The 17,988-nt window shown below is 40.8% G+C and overlaps 1 protein-coding gene across 2 annotated transcripts in view; it reads right to left on the bottom strand.

The window, feature by feature from the left end:
* The window catches only part of septin9b (septin 9b), a 72,502-nt gene extending 55,990 nt beyond the window's left edge, over positions 1 to 16,512 (bottom strand). Inside the window, exon 1 of one of the 2 annotated variants that reach the window (XM_079646726.1) lies at positions 16,476 to 16,512. In XM_079646726.1, coding sequence (XP_079502852.1) covers positions 16,476 to 16,497 — 22 coding nt within the window. In that variant the 5' untranslated portion in view covers positions 16,498 to 16,512. Of the gene's footprint in view, positions 1 to 5,222; positions 5,362 to 16,475 lie in introns of those variants that run through there. The other variant, XM_079646725.1, reaches the window with a different exon arrangement.
* Between the last annotated feature and the right edge of the window lie 1,476 nt (positions 16,513 to 17,988).

Here is a 17,988-nt window from a genome sequence, read left to right as displayed (position 1 = left end):
ATTTCTGATACATTTTCTTTGATTCTAGGACAGTTTTAAAATGTCCACAATAATGGTTAAGGTCATAGCAGTGATTGTAGATGCTGGACTTGAATAGGCACTCAAAGGAAACCTAAAGCTACAGCAAGGGCCAAAGGAAGCTGGCATTTCCACTTTCACATCAAATATCCACTCGTGAAATAAAATGTTTCACCCTGGGTGAACGCAACACGGTACAGCATCAGTGCCTGGCACTTTTATAGCCTATGAGTATTCAGGAAAATCCCGTTTGAATGAAAAGCCCCATTCTAAGGGGCACTAATAAGATGCCAAGCCCACCCAGTGGCCCCTAACCCTGACACCTGAGAGGTCAATGCTAACACAGAATAACATTGTGTTTATGGTGCAGTCTGGTTATTTCATACAACTGCTGCAAAGGTGTTTTAGGATACAGAACAGAGTATGGCACACACAGTGGTGCGTACAATTGGCATTTACTCCATCCTTAATCCATCAATCATATAACTTTACTGGGTAGGTTGATTGTCCACTGTGTGTGTTGCCATATGAAGTGCCACTAAGCTTTTGGGTCCATGTTGTAAGGTTGCACATTATATGCATCATACATCCTGACAGCTGTGTGGGCATGTAGAGTCAGTGTGTTTGTGCGAGCATGCATGTTTATGGATATAGTGCCCTTCAACGAGCATGTGAAAAAGCATCTGTATGTGCATGTGAATTAGGGTACCATTGTATGCTTATATTGTAGACCTACATTAGACATTATATATAAGTACTGTACTATATGCAACAAAGTGTGTGGCCCCTCAGAGCCTATGCAGGCCCAAGTGGGCTGCACTGTAAACCATATTCCACAAGCCTCTGTAGTATTCAATTAAACCAAAACACACGGTGTGAGAAACACACACCTCCCCCAGCCCGTGTGTATTTATCTAAACATGGATACACACTCTGGGCAGGCTGCGAGGCAAATCTGAGCGACAGAATCCGGGAACGCTCCAAAACAACATCTGGAGAAGCGTGTGTTTGTGTGCGCTGTGAGTAACATTATGTGAATATGTGCCTATGCATGCATGTACAAATGTGGTTACTTGACTGCGGGTGTGTTTGTGTCTCGGTGCTCCTGAAATAGCACTGTAAACACAGAGGCATTTGCACATAATAGGAGAATAGTAGTTGTGCTTGTTTATACCTTGTTAATAGCAACAATTATAGGTGTGAGAGTGTTTAATCCCAAGTCATTTTATGTTTTCATTAGCTAGTTCTTGTAATTCATGCTGAATAAATCTTTGTGGCACTCCACCAATGAGGTTGTTTTCAGTTTGTTTATTTGTTTTGGTGAAGGATGGGCCAACCTTCTTTACACATTTTATGTATGCTTGAGGCACAAAGAGCTTAATCTTTGTTTATTTTGTAACTGCAATGCTATTCATTGATACAACATTTGTTGAGGCCTTGTAAAGAAGGAATAATGTTTGCCAGAAAATGAATAGCCACAAATTAGCAGGTTTTGGTGTACTGAGACATTAGCATGTATCTCATATTCTAGACTTTGTTGCTTAGTCAGTTTAACACAAACAGGATTTCAGTACAACCACAGACATTTATTGGCTGGAAGTTGCAAAACCAAAGTCTCTATTTTAGTCATACTTATGTTTGCCCAAATATGCTCATGTATGTGGTTTTAGTGTTTTTCTAAATGACACCATAGATGATCATCCGTCCTAGAAGAAGGCAAAATTACAATTCAGCGGAATAAACTCACAGAGGGTAGCAGAGCCTAGAAAACACGCTATTACTGCAAATGTTGCAATTAAACAAGGTAGTGAAACTATTGCACAAATCCAAAGACGGTATGAAGGAAAATACATGCAATATACAATGGCATTAATACTGTGGTTTTAAAACTCGCTGTGGATGTTCATACTGAGCCTAAATATATTTTGTATCAGGGGTCTGTAGAGTCTGTGATATCTTGGTAGAGGCAAACGCCTCTGTATCACATGAACGTCCAGCCGCAAAAGGAAAATGCACTCCTACAGGGGTGATGTCACTGTGAAGATTAGAGCGTACACATTTTTGGCTTCCTGTCTGTTTAAATGGAGAGGGGGAAGGTATAAATGAAGCTCTTCATACATCTCTTTGTTTATCTGTATAATAATCATATGTGTTTATTGATGACATTCTTAAGCAAAAAAATGGGTGACGTACATTTTAGGAAAGGTCAATTACCAGTCGAATGTACCAAATATCTTTATAAAAAATTATATTTTGAATTTCTAAATACAATTATAGTATTTATTGATAAAGACATTTTAAGGCAAGGCAAGGCAAGTTTATTTATATAGCACCTTTCAACACAAGGCAATTCAAAGTGCTTTGCGTAGGCCTAATTCAAGCTAAAAAAATATACGTCTTTTAAATATGGTGAGTCATATGCATGCATTTAACATCATCTTTATTCATAATGCATCTTACCCTGTCAAAATAGGGCATCTTTTCCAATTGAAATATGTCAATTTGTACCAAAAATGTATTTCTTAAAAGTTTATAAGATAATAAAACTTCAATTATGGACAGAAATGTTACTTGTGACATGAGAAGCAACACTTTTCGTTTCATTTTGACACTAACTGACTTCCTCTTTGCACCTTGCTGTTCACAAAAACATCTGCCTGTAAACAATCGCCTGAATGAGCTTTCACTGAGAATCGGTTTCTGTTTCATCACCCCTGTCTTGACCATGTGTTTCCATCACGTTGAATAATTTCACCTGTCAGAAGTCCTCCATGAGGCAGACTGAAGGTGGGGCTTCCCACTCAGTTTCCTGAACTCCCTGTTCTGTGTTTTATTGTTCTCCCTCACCTATCATTACTAAATACTAATCTGAGAAACAATATGAGGTGAGATAGTGGGAAGAGGACTGCGGGGCGTTCACTCATCGAGGATATCCTGTACACTTATTTTATGGAACATGGTGAGCTGGGTGAGTTCCTTGAGTTCCTTTAACTCCAGGTTCATGTGTGTTTGGTGCTGGAAGTGGGTGGGGATCTGTGCATGTGCGTTTCAGGGTGAGGGCATTCAGGGTTCTGGGGGGATTATTCAGCCTTTTTAAAACCACAAATTCACAAGCAAAGTGATGGAAAGACATTAAAGTGCCATTGAAATAAAAGATGATTTAAAAGGAACATTGACCATAACGCGCTTCCCTTTAGGAGTATAGCTTATTTAATGAAATGTATTCTGGCCAGAAAGATCAAGAGGAAGAAAAGAGCTGGTCTTTAATTCATTATCAGGACAGATATAAAAACAAAACTGGTATAGGTCTGAGTCTTGAACACTATGTTGAAAAACGCAGACGTGTTTAATCATATTATTTCTCTAAGGGAGTGTATCTAAGCCTTTGGTCTTCCTTGTAATCTTCAACTCAAACTACTGAATCTCTGCTTTCATTGTTGTCAGTTTGATGCTAAACAGGCCAAACAAATATTGCAATTACTGTCATCTCAACAGACAAGAGAAATACTTTTTTCCTGTTAACTGGCAGAACATAAAGCAACAAAACAATTTTTTTTCCTTTTCCAGACCTAATTCTGTTTTTCTTTTCTTTTCCCGGCAGTGAAACACCAACTAGCAATTGTCAAATGTGGTGACCATACATGACAGTCCTGGCAGATGACATGTCATACTGAACGTATTAATTTAATCCTAAACAGGCTTGGAAAAGAAAAGCAAAAGGGTCAAGATGGAGTCATTGAAGATGCACCAAGAGGTTGAAAATGCCGTACATGCAGAACAGTCTTAGCTCCTATCGTTATCTTGAATAAAATGTACATTTGTAAGGTGTTGGTGGGGGAGGGGTCAAGGGCTGCTATCAAGGCAACACGTCCATATAGAACAAAACAACACAGGTTGCAAACCAGGAAGTAGCTCAGCCCTTGCAGGACTTCCTCAACTGAGAGGAATGAGGAGGGTGCCTAACATAATGCTCCACCACCTCACCACCAAACTTCCCACCCCCAAGGGAGTCAGTCCATTACTAAATTCCTCCGTCTCCCATAAAAACAATCCCTCCATCTGTAAAATATGAATCATCCACATCCAACTTCAGAGAGAAATGGTGGCTGCACTGAGGAGGACAAAATGACACAGCAACACTGCCACCAAGTGGTAATAAAAATGGTTGCGCGTTGTGTCTGTATGCATCACACGGCTCACCGAACTCAGCCACCTTATTAACGGTCGAATTAAAGGCTGATTTGCAGAGTGTCGCTCAGCTTGATGTCCAGCCTTAATCACTGAAAGATGCCAGATTAGTCTTGTCTGCTCAGTGCAGACTAAACACAGAGCAGAAGTTCAACTGAATCTTCATTAGCTCTGAACAATTCAAATCAATAAAGAACAACTGATTAAAGGAAACAAGAAGGATCTCTGTTGACCAAAAGCTATGCCGGAAGCTGCTGCAGGACAGAGGTATAACACCACAGATGCTAGACAGTATAGAGACTCTGATGCATGCTAAACATTCCTCAAAAGAGTTTGCTGTCTGTCAAAAACAAACCCATATTAGCTGACATATGAGCTCTGCTTCCACTCCCGCAACTTAAAATAAACCATCTGTGTCAGTCAGAATTAATCTGACAACTGGACGCCTCAGCTTAAAATCCAATCATGTGATGATGGCAGGAAGATTTAACTCTGTCCATCTATTGTCGGGTCGTAGTGTGTATGTGGGTCAGCTGTAAGTCAGTATCAGAACCCTAGGCTGCCAATTACAGTACAGCAGCCACTTTGCTTTGGAAGATTACGTTTCATGAATCCGGGAAGTCATATTTGACAGCCCATCACATGAGGTTTGCTCACTGTTACTCTGCATAGGAGAACTGTTCAGAAATAGTGAGTGCACTTTACAGTTAGGTCAGCTGTGGCCGCCCATTCAACGAGATTGAGAGAAGAAATGTCTAGAAGGTCAGTTTATAGCTCAGGCAACATATAGGAGGAACGTATCAGAGGGGTGAAGTTGACATGTAGACACACAGGCAGACAACCTCAACTGGCCAAGTAAAACAAACACAAACAGGGTGGCTTAGCTGACTGCTGCCACTGCTAAAAAATCTGCTTCCTCTGCATTGTAACAAAGAAAAGATTCAAAGAAAGTCTCTCCTGAAGAAAGCCTTCTCAGCAGTAAAGCATTTAATAAGTTTGAAAAAGCCCCGACTTACCGGCTATTCTGTCTCGCTCCATAACTCAACGGCTACCTCAAATGGCCACATGTAACCTCTCCTTTTTCTGTCCTCTCTTCCTTCCCTTCCCCTTTTTTTCTTCATGAAGACTTCCCCTTTCTCCTCACTTAGTCACCCTGTCCCCTTCTTTCAACCCTCCCTCTCTCCTCCCTCCTTTTCCTCCCTTGCTCTTACTTCCTCCAACGTTTTTAATGTCTTCAGTCTGTCGGGATAACAAGTGAACGGAGCAGACGTGTGCAGCCATGTGCTCGTCATATGGAGTCGCTTTCTTCCTCCCTCTTCTTCTCTCCTACACACACATGATTCAGTCTTTTATCCCAGATTCACACAAGCTGACACTTTTCACTTATTTTCTCACTTCTTCAATGTTTTCTATTATTCCCTTGATACTGGAGTGAGTCTCCCCCTGACGCACTCGCAGCACAGATAGGCACACTCCCCCAACACTGAAGCGGTATTGTGTCTTTGAAATAGATCCTTCGACATTTGACCCAAGGTCCTAATCTGAAAATAAACTCAGTCGACATATTACAGAGAAAATCTCCGTCAGTCCACCAAGACATCCTGCACTATACCAACAAAACACACTCCTACCATGTCCTCATCACCACTCTATTACGACAGTAGAAACCAACATTAAGCAATTGCCCAAACCACTGACGAAGAGTCATCTCAATTCTAAAGAATCAGTCTATGATTGTGCTTCTCAATAAGATGGTTCTAGAAGTCAGATTTCTTATGGATCACATTGCTGTCAGTGTGTGAACACCACGTTATTCAAGATAATTTACGTCAGCAAGTAGACACGCCATGCTTGACTTCGGCAGCTAACTTGCAGTCGGACGAGGTCAGGGGGCACTTAGCAAACTGTCGCCTTGGTGAAAAACATCCATGATAATACAACATAATCTCACACACACTCATCTTTGTTTTTTGTGTCAGTGAGAGAAGGCACAGCTAAAAGTCCCATTTCCTCTTCCTCTTTCTTACAAGGAACATCCCTCTTCTACCCATATCTTCAAGATTTACAAAACACTAGCTATAGCAACAATCAGCATGCAAACAAATACCGACGACAGAAACACGCAGAGGCATTTCGGCCCATTCGAAAAGTCTTTCTTGGGTGAGGCATGTGCTCGGATAAAGCAATGATATGACCTGGTGTTTCTTCAGGCATGCAGTGATGACAAATGCCTCTCTCTATATGACCTGCTCTGATACTGGGAACCTTTACTCTTTACTACTTAGTGGTCAGACTTTTGTTTTCGTTTTTGTGTTTCACAGCTTGGAAGACGTGAAACCTTCATGTGGTTATACATTTTATAATACAAAAATAGAATATGAGCACAAATAGTCAAAGGGTGGAGGATCCAAAGTGATACAGGCGTATTTACAAAAACAAACAAGAAACACACGCACACACAGAGCTCTAACTCCCATGCCGTCCTGGGGCCCTTTCTGACATCCGTATTAGAGGATGAGGAGATGCAGAGCAGAGGAGGCAGATCAGGGATATTCAAGTGTAACTGCGATTAAATGTGAGTAGATTTATCCTCAGTGAGGCCCTCTGACTAATTCTAGATCAGTTTGATTAAGCCATATATTCCCATTAGGTTTATTCAAATGTGTGGGTCTTCTTTGGTGGAAATGCCTTTTTTACTGTGCGAGTCTAAATGTTATCTTAATGATATTATGCCATAGCCATAATGTTGACCATATTTCTTTGTACATCTTTAATTCATAAGCTTGTTTATTAAGAAGGGCTCACACCACCAACTGATGGTGCGTGTTCTAATTTATTTTATAATTGTATCAGTTGCCTCCTTTTATATTTGAGGAAGAACACAAACCATATGCACACAGAGACCAAAATCTACATCCTTTTAAAAGGTGCTAAATCACAAAACCAGATCAGTTCTAAGTGAGCCTTTTGATGCTGAATCCATATGGGAAGCTGGATGTTGGTGCTGTGACAAAAGTGTGGTTTTAAAAATAGACATGTCTCTTTAGGCCGCTGGCTCTTCTTGCTGTCTTGAGCTCGTTTTGTGCTGCTGTTAATCATAGGGTCGGGGTCAAAAAAACACATCACAACATATTCTTATGCATTTGTTGACTCACACTCATATGCATAACACACACATGTTCCGCACACAGACACATGTAGTCCATGTCTGGCTGTATCTCAAGAGGTGTTACTGAAAGGTTATTTTACTTTTTTTGGAAGGAGCCAAATGGCAACCCCATAATGGCCACACACACACCTTCTGCCCCAGGTCTGTGCTGCTCTGGCCTCAGAATAAAAACAGTGGCCTTGGCTTATAAAAACCTGAAAATGACCTATGGCATTATGGTTATGCTAAGGTTTATTCATATGATGTTACAACAGTTTGTATATCTAAAGAATACGGTTTTCCTTAATGTCTTTCAGCAACACAGAATACAAACAGTATTTTTTAAATTAACTTTAGTTTTCACAGGAAACATCTTGGCTAAGAAGAATATTGTGGGTTAGGAGGATTAGAATAGCTACGGTAACGGCGTACTTAAAGGTAATCAACATTTTGGGTGGATTTAATCCGGATGTGGAGTTATTGAATTTTGGATGCATATACAATAAGTGACACTGATATTTATTTAATCTATTGAAATATTTGAATTAAACAATACAATACAAACTTTTGACACTATTGCAAAGCACCAGTATTTTGCAACCACATAATTATTCCAATGAGTAAACCTTCCTTGTGTTTCCTGGTGCAAGAAGACACGGTACACTTCCACTTCCAGTAAATGAAGATGTTTGAGCTCGTAAAGGACATAATTCAGACAAACTGATGCAAGAGAGAACGGACTGAGAGGGCCTCCCTCACTCATACCTTTCACTACCTGCCCTCTCCATCATCTCAACCTGCTGGTGAGATACAGCCAGACACTCCTACCACACACACACACACACACACACACACACACACACACACACACACACACACACACACACACACACACACACACACACACACACACACACACACACACACACACACACACACACACACACACACACACACACACACACACACAAAAGTGTATCCTAGCAGATTCCTCTCGCATGACCCTATGCACACATAAAAACAAGCGCAAACACACACACACAAAAACACACTCACACAGCCTCTCATTTTCTTTTAGTTACATACTCATATACCAAACGTGTAGCCTACATTTGCACCCGACGTTGCAGATGGTCATGAGGCACAGACGGACCCGTGTGCTTCACTCATGCGAGGCAATCTCAAAACACACAAACACACACACACACACACACACACACACACAAACACACACACACACACACACACACACACACACACACACACACACACACACACACACACACACACACACACACACACATACACACACACACACAGCCCTAAAAATAAACTGTGTATAGCACATTCACTACGGGTGGATGGTGAGCCTTGGGGTACACGTTAATGTAAGCCGTCACTTCAGAGCACGACCTATGGCCCAACGCGTGACTCAAACATGCTAAATGTATTGTATAACAGTGGAGCAAAAAATGAACCAGCATGCCAGCCAACACTAAAGGGATGCCTGCAGGGCAGCGATGCACAATGAAGGAGAAAGAACAGTGGAAGACGGTAAAAGATTAAAGGAGAAGAGGAGGAGCGCGCAGGGGAAGTAGGGAAAGAGGTAAATGGAGGGGAAGAAGAAAGGGTATAAAGGTGAGGAAGGAGATGAGGAAGGGGAGATGAAATTGCTGGTGTCTTCGGAGAGGGATACACACATACACAATTAAACACTTAAGGACATGTGTAAGTGTCACGCTAAATCCATCATACCGACACTAGATTGATGTGACGCACATTATCAAGTAACATCGTCCTTTAATTGACCTCACAGGCAGGACACACACACACACACACACACACACACACACACACACACACACACACACACACACGTATGGAGCTCCATACACACGTCTCCAAACTCTATTTTCCAAAAATGACAGCAGAGGTTCAGAGGGACTGTGCAGAATGAAAAAGAGAAAACAGTGTCATGTGGTGCTGCTAGCCACATCTGATGACCTCACCAAAGCGCTACGCAGCACTCGATCCCTGTGACCACGTCATGCCTAATACAAGCACAGAGAGAGATAGTAAGAGATAGAGATAGTAGATGGAGATGGACACACACTGTTCTCTTAGTGTGTGTCCCTTGCTGCCGCACATCCAACCTGGGGCATGTTCAGCGACGACACAACTCTTCACATCACTCATCAACACGAGCCAAATTTTGCAAATATGCAAAACATGAGAGGTATTTTTGTAACAGTAAGTGCTCCCATTGCTTGTTAAAACGAGTTAAAAAAAGTTATCTGGGAAAGGATCTGACTTTATTTTCCAATCAGACTTCCCAGCCCAGCTTGATAGCTGCATTTAGCCCCATAAATAATTCTCACTGAATCTGACCGGCTGTGTTTTTCTTTTAAATACATTCTAAATAATGCATCTTGTGTAAAAATGAGAGCCATATTGCTCAGTCTGCTTCCCATTCACTAGTTTGGTATTTTCAGAACCGCTGACCTGCTGGGTTAGGTAAACAAAGACAGCCTGGATCCAATGGAAAATTATGAGTGATTGTCTGAGAATTGTAAACATATAATTCATGCAGTTTCCTAATCTTTACCAGGAAACACGTGCATGCTAACATTTGCTAATCAGCACTAAACACAAATCCCCCATGAATGATCCACTCAGAAGTGAAACATCCAGACAGAGCACTTAACTGTATAATTACTCACAGCTTAATACAGAAATCTTGAACCACTGAAAATGCTTTACAGCTCATAAAATCGGTAGTCAAAACAAAGCACAAAACTCATGGTCAAAATCATTAAATAGAAACGCAATTACCAGTCAGCCATTGCACTCAGATGCAAGAAGCATAGAAAATCATAGAAACACCCACACGCACACAGTTTGTTCAGTCTACAGAAAACCCCAAGACTTTAACCTATAAGTCTATATCCTCTAGTTCTCTCACAACTTAAATCCCACTCACAGGTCATTTGGACTGTCAGAGGCTGTAAAAGTGCCAGTAGTGCAGTCTGTCTGTCCCAGCATGGTTGTGGTAACACTGTTGGCTATTTCCTCCTCACCATAAGGTAATCATTAGATGTGAGAGGGAGTTGGCAGCAGGATACGTAAAAAAGGGATATCCTTAAAGTTCCAGATCCCTCACAGTAAAGAGGACTCCGTCGTAGCAATTGACAAGTATTTGGACACCAAGTTAAAAGATAGAATTGAAACCAATGTGGAAGTTTCAACACCTTTTATCCATTCTGCAGGTTTTTTTGAATGTCTTTGAAGCGGGACCAAAAACAGCCTGAAATGATGGCTTCACAAATCCATATGAAATTAGTTAAGCTGGAACAATAACAGTCTGTCAGCAGTGCTTAGTGTTTGCTACAGTGTGTAATGTAGCTCATTGTGCTTTTGCAATCCACACTGCTTAACTGTGCATGAGGTCATTAAGTAAAAGTAAGCTAAGAATGAGCATGGCTGAACGGAGCAAAGCTATGTGATTTGGATGATTATCATAAGGCACAGAAACCATCCACATCAGCTGGAGGCCTGCTGTTTTCACCTCCGATGGGGCTGGAGAGGGAAAGAGAAGGGAGAAGGAGAAGAGAGTTCCTGTGGTTCCCTGTGGCTGCGGACCTCTGTAATCAGCATGCCAAGCTCCTGATGTCTAAATCTATAAGTCGGACCCAGACAGTCTACACATAGTCTACTAGCATACTTACAGACACATATACATGAGAAATCTATGGGAACACACACGCAGCAAACTCCTGACACATGAGCTCTGCGGGGATTTCTGTTCATGTGGAGTTTGGCGACCCAGCACCTCACAAGTAAATGCAAGACGACAGAGTGTGAAAACCATACTGCATCCATTAAGACTTTGAATTACATGACTTTTAAAAACACTTTTTGGTGGGCCTGACTGACCCTAGATCTTTTTTTGTCAATTCAGATATTTACTTTTGAAAGGGTACATCACCTGATTTACGATTTATGCCATGAAAAACATGCTATAAACACTTCAAAGGTTCACATGCATGACAACGTTGATATATCTGTGATAAGGTAGACTACATTTAATCAATAATCTTTCAAGCGAATGTGCCAAACTTTTCATTTTATAACAATAAATTGGGCTTTGGTAAATTGTCATGGGCCTGTTAACTGACGTTTGATTGACCAAAAGATTATTCAATGAAATAGAAGACAGATTAATCTTATTATTGTTATTATTTATTATATCTATTCTGCTTTCTGTCTTGTCTGTGCATCAAGAGCATTATATGAAAAGGATGTCCTGGTTATAAACCATTCATATTATCATATACATATACCACTTGAAAGCCATCAAATAACTTAACAAAACAATAGTAACTGTAAGCATCTTTAAATAAATAGGGAACTACAAAGAGCTCAAATAAACATCCTAGGTAAATAAGATTGTGAAAAAATAATTAAAAAGGTGAGTTTCTGTAAAATGTTGTGGGTAGTGATATGGTTGAATTAGAAAAGGTTCAAATGCGCATTTTGCACATCATTAGGTTTAATATAAGGTTACAGTCACATGTGTCTTCTGCTTGTACATGCATTTACAATAAAACTGCTCTTGCATGAGACAGAAAATCTAAATATTAATGTTACTCATTAGATGAAATGATCACAACATGCAAAAGGAACAGTGGTGCTCTCGTTACGATCAGCCCATACTTTACTAATGGCATCTGCTTGTAACATCAGGTGTTTCTTTAATGAACATGCAGCGTAATCGTTAACGACTGGCTGGCTGCTCATCATGATAAGCAGCAGTGACATGGCCCCTTTTCATCCTTATATTGTTCACAGGGGGGGGGCTTTGTTAGCTCAAACCTCATCGACCATCTCTATTTATAGCGAAACTCTGACAGAGTGGCAGATGATGTCATACTGGCATTCGTCGTGCATGTGCACGGCGAGGGTCTATGGGGCTATTCAGCAAAGAGATGTCCGCTTCATGGTACGCATGCATTGTTGTAGTGTGGGTTAGCTTTTGAGAGCCGAAAGCTAAGGTTACTCAGATAGGAATTACAGCTCTGAGCGATAAACTGAGAAATAAAACCATAAGAGACCATGTGTCACTTCCTGTAGTGGGAGTGAGAGGATTAGGCTAATAGCTGAAGGAAAGGATATCTAAGGGGAGAAAAGTTTATTCCTTTCTATGAGAGAACTTTGTTGAATTCCCAGTACTTAAGGCAGCCCTCGGGGTTAAGACGGTGAGCTTTTGTACTTGGCCCCCTTGAAGGAAGACTGATAAAGGTAGTGTAATACTCACAGACGTTTAATGTGGTGAGGATTATACCAACCAGAGAGCTTGGCAGCTTTACTCTCAGGAAGTGTATTTAACTCACTGATAAATAGCAATGTATTAAAGACAGCTTTATTATCACAGGGAGTAGTAGTCCGTGTGGTGGCAGTCCAGGCCAAGATACAGTATGAATCAGACTGAAGGGAATCTAGCTTAGCTGTCACTGAAGAGCCATTGTTGAAGTGAAATAAAGAGCTGTATTCACTCTCCTCATCTGCTCGTCCTCAATGGGACCTACTGGTGTGGTTAAGTGGGAGGATGGATGACATAATGGATGCTACAGTTTAAAGTGTCATGTCATCTTTAAGAAACCAGTTAGACCCAGAGGTACTGCACTCAGTCCCCCCTAAATCTTGGCTTGTCTGAAAATGCATCAGATATGGGCTCCTCTTTTTTCAACTTTAAAAACATTTCAGAGTTTTGTAACTGCATTTTGTACCATGGTGATGCAATCACATTAACAACTGGATAAAGACTCAAACAGGTTTCTATGGTAGTTCCCTATATGGTGTCTCCAGGTAATTTTGCCATGATAACACTCATACCTACCAGCAGCATTTTTCACATAGTCTTTACATTGTCAAGTCTTTCATTTTGTATGAAAATCCACATGATAAAAGAATTACGTTTTTATTGCAAATTGCTTAGAATTGTTAATTTGGATAACTAACATATTCTGTGAAACTCCATGATAATATGATATCATTCCAGTGAAATTCTATAAATGATGATCATTTGTGTGTGGATACAAATAGGAGGTTTTACACAAGTGGCCTTTCCCATTAGAAGTACATCCCCAGTCTAACATGCCCCAAACAAAATCGGCTTAATGTTAAATATTGTTGAGCGTGGGCCAAAGTCTACATGTAATCCGAGAGGCTAAATCCCAGACTTCACCCCCTCGAGTGTGGTGCGTTGAGATGCTGAGTCATTGTAATAATTAGCCATTTCCTTATAAGAATTGGCCGGGATGAGAATGTTTCCCCCAGACATCCAACACTGTGGTAGTCAGTGTGTTTTACATGAAGTCTATGGTTTCTTACATGACGACCTAAAAATATCACATCTGTCAGTTCCATCCACACGTCAACATCAAGAACGCTTCCCTGAGTTTTTTTATCAACTCTTCTATGAAAGAAGAGAAGTCAAACACACACACTCAACCAGCCCCCAGCGAATGTTCATCACAAAACAGTGTATTCAAACTGAGGAAGAGCCTGTTCTGAAAAATAACCCTACCATTAGAATACATACACAGCTGACTGGGATCTCTCGTGCGTAGGACGATAGAAAGTATAAAGGGTGAGGGGGGGGGGGGGGGGGGACTGTGCATTTTCTCCACTGGGACTCTGTGTTCATCCAGGGACACACTTGAAACTACAGAACATCATGGGTACATCTAGTTCATTAAGCCCAACAAGCTCCAGGTCCCACCAGGCTATCAAACATGGGGGAAACATATTTTGTTCGTGATCTGAGGGACAACACAAGGCTCCCACTTGGAGAGTGAAATTAAGCACGAGTGACTGGGGCAGACATGGATCTAAGAGCTCTTCCCAAGAAGCATGGAGGCAAAAAGTGAGGCTTTAAAGTTGTATTTGCATGGGGTTTTTCGACATAGTCATTGAGATGCTTTTATGGAGAAAAAAAATACATGTACTGTATTATTATTGTAACAATAGGGATTATATTCGAAAAGGGTTTTTCACAGCAAAATTCTATGCTTGTATTGACAATTTAAGCAGATGATAGCTGTTCTCAGTTACAAAGCTGCAAACATCTGCTCTCTAAAACATTAGCACACTCAGAGACCCACTCAAACTATTTTTGCTTGGCACAAGTTTAAAGATCTATGTAAAAGACCAGAATACAATTAAATGTTTTATACTGATAATTGGGTTCCTACTCAGTTCAGCCATGAAATGCTCCAGCCTGACAAATCATTTTGACACCTTGAGGTCAACAAAGTGCATGGAGAAACTGCTGGAGCTACTATGAGCGTTGCGTGTGGCTGCTTGGTCTTATGGTTTGCCTTTGCCTGGAGAGAGATCAGATTAACCAGTCAGCCTAATCATTCAAGTACATAAAGACCTCGGTGTTGAAATACTCGTCCATTATTCAGTCAAAAGTGATGGACAGTCTGGTCTAACAAACCATCTGGAAGGATTATTTACTGGACTTTCTATGTTTGTAGGAAAAGTTTGAAAAATCCCACCATCTGTGAACATGTTGATGAAGACACAAGGTAAGCGACAGACACTGTTGTTGACCCCCCCCTGCCAGCCTCATAAGCAGTCTGGCCACCTACTGAGCTACCAATCTGCCACTGGATAAAGACAACAGCAAATAGTTTGACTGTGTTTGTCTCACAGTGCTGTCTCAGTGCAGGTGCAGCGGTGAGGATCTCCAGAGATAGAAACTGACAGTTAGTGATAAGACCCCTTAAATAGGGAAGCTTCTCACCTGTGAGTATGACCTTTCCCATATTACTATTTCCTGAAAGGTCAAGTACTGATTCCTCAAGGCTCCAGACTGCTGCCGTGTTTGTGTTAGTTGCTAGTGATAGTTGCTTTGCACATGGTTATTTATTGTTTTTTTTTAAGAAAATGTAATCTGTACCACGTGTAATGTAATAGCAGAGAATGAGTAAGAAGGTCAGAAACTTGAAACATTATGTCTGTAAAACGTCATTTGCTTGCGAATAAAAAAAGGCATAAATCCTCAAGTCTAGTTGACCTGGTAAAGGACATGTCATGTAGGTCTTGCCTAACCTCCCACCAGGAATAAAAAAAAAAACCCACTGATAAAACAACTTTGAAAAGAAAGTCAACCGATGTAATTGGTCGTCAACTCCAACGACCTAAACACAGATGTACTTTTATATTGTCTATTATTTAACATGCAGTTCTTTAAACTCTGTGGTGAATATTCGTCCTGTTTTCAACACCTCTGAAGCATCAGCTTGTGCCACATTTGTGCTTTTTCAAATCTAGAACACCTCGTTTTTCTCCCCAGAGCCCATTATGCGTTCCCAAATGTTGGAAGGGGAAAACACACAGATGGGGCTTGAGCAAAACCAGAGATGAGTTGTATAACACACAAGCACCCACTACTTGTGTCATGCATGTACGCTGTCAAAACACATGAGAAGGCATAGCAAGCAAAAACATGAACACTGACAAAAGCAAGCAAACATACACGATCAGCATTACGAATCTATGAAGAGAGCGCAGCCTGGAGCAGCCAGTGCATCCATACAGAAGGTCAGGCTGAGACCGACAGATGATGATGCACATCAGACTCTAATAGCCAGGGGACCTCGAGGTTCTCCCCAGGGTGCTGTACACTCAGCCGAAAAACAAACTGTCCCAAAACAACAGACGGGGTGAAGACTAAGTGACAGGGTTTGGCAAGTTGGAAAGTAATTTAAAAAAAGACAATAAGACAAACTAAATAAAGTTTAAACATTCAGCAGTGCTGTATAATATACACAATACATATATATACAATATATGATGTACCCTTAAACAGCTCCATGTACTACTCAAAGATATTGTGCATGTATTATTTTGACATGCAAAGAAATCAAAAGTATTCAAAAAAATAATACTAAAGTATGGTCCTTTAATAGGTTATTTCTATGCTTAACTCATATTTGTAATGATTTTTCTCCGGAGTTTAGATAATGTGATATCTGACTAAACTAGGTCAAATAAGTAACATAACATCACCATATTAAGTTTATTTTATTATGCATTTCTGAGACATCTGTACCTGTATTGGCAGTCTTCTTCATGCTCCTGGTTTTCTGCTGGTCCACTTCTCTCAGTTGTCAGTCAAATCAGCGCTGCGGTCCTCAAAAGGAAACCTGGGACTGTCCGTCTCGCGCGGCTCCGTTGGCACACAAAGCAGTGTTGAACTTTGTTGTCTCAGTTTCTCTGCCCTTGTTTTTATGTGCAGCTCGCTCGCAGTGCGTGATGACTTCAGGCAGCGCAGATGCAGAAATGCCGTGTAATGCGGTCAGCCCGATGATGTGCACTTTAGCTAAGAGTCTTGAGACTGCACGACCATGTACTGCGCGTTGGGGTGGCGGAATGGGGGAGTTCCTAACGCGCTTTTACGCACGGATCCCAGTTTCGCGGTTGTGCAGGGTTGGCAATGCCATGATATATCCAGAGTTGGTCTCCACAGTGTTGAGATGTGTTAAAAAATTGTTAAAAATCATCCATAAAAATAAAAACTAATTACTTATGCCTTGGAAATGTTTTTTGTATGTGATGGAGTCAAGAGGGGAAAATGCCATTACTGCCTTCATTGTTGTGAACTTATGGATAGCAATTGTTTACTAAACTTGTATATGACATGAGTTTGTGGAGAAAATAGTGATTGAGTGATGAGGGTGAGGGATTTAAGCACCGAATAATGGTGGAAAGAAGCTTAAATTCCTGACTAAGCTGCACGGACAGTTCTCTGAATGCTTTTGAATCTATATCACCCCTCACATTCCTGTATATAAAGACTCTGTTTAGATATATGACATACTAAAAATACTAAAGAGATAAGGCACGATAATGCTCTCTACGTTTGACATACAGCCGATTACCAATCACATTGCAACAACAGAGTTAATCAAAGCTAACCCCAACACTGGTGCTCATTGAATACAGGCACTTCTGTGTTTTCTCATCAGACATAGTAGCACGTGTTTGTTTGTTGCTGTAAAAGATGTCCAATACTGCTCTCTTCTGGTTCAAAGTGAGACTGGCAATAACTAAATGATGATTCCAAAGCAATAAACAATAAAAACATGGAAGTTTTAGTACATGAATAAGTTAATATTCAAACCAATTCACATGTTAAACAGCAAACCACATGTGGAACATGATGTTTACATTTAAGTGCCCAGTCAGGGCTTGCAGCAGTCACTTCTACCACGTGACTGCTTCAGAAAGTGCTTTAGATCGGTTGAACCGGTTGAACCCTAGGTTGAACCACAACGCTCATATTACCCATGCCATGGATAATAAGAACGATATTACCCCTCCTGTACCCGGGCCCGGTGACACGATGGAATTAAGAGAGCTTACTAGACCCTCACTTATATAGAGGTTGAATGTCATAAGTATAAATAAATAAAAGTAGGAATAAAAGTAGGAATAAAAACATCAATAAATAAATAAAATAATAAATACAGGAATAAATGGTGCAGTGTTTTCAGGTAGATTCAGTGTGTGGGCTGTGGGTCAGCTGGAAAGCAGTTGTCTCACAACCACAAGGTCCCTGGACC

This window comes from Notothenia rossii (genome assembly GCF_949606895.1).
Source record: "Notothenia rossii genome assembly, chromosome: 1".
Lineage (NCBI taxonomy): Eukaryota > Metazoa > Chordata > Actinopteri > Perciformes > Nototheniidae > Notothenia > Notothenia rossii.
The sequence above is the reverse complement of the archived record's forward strand: the minus strand, read 5'-3'. Positions and strand labels throughout refer to the sequence as shown.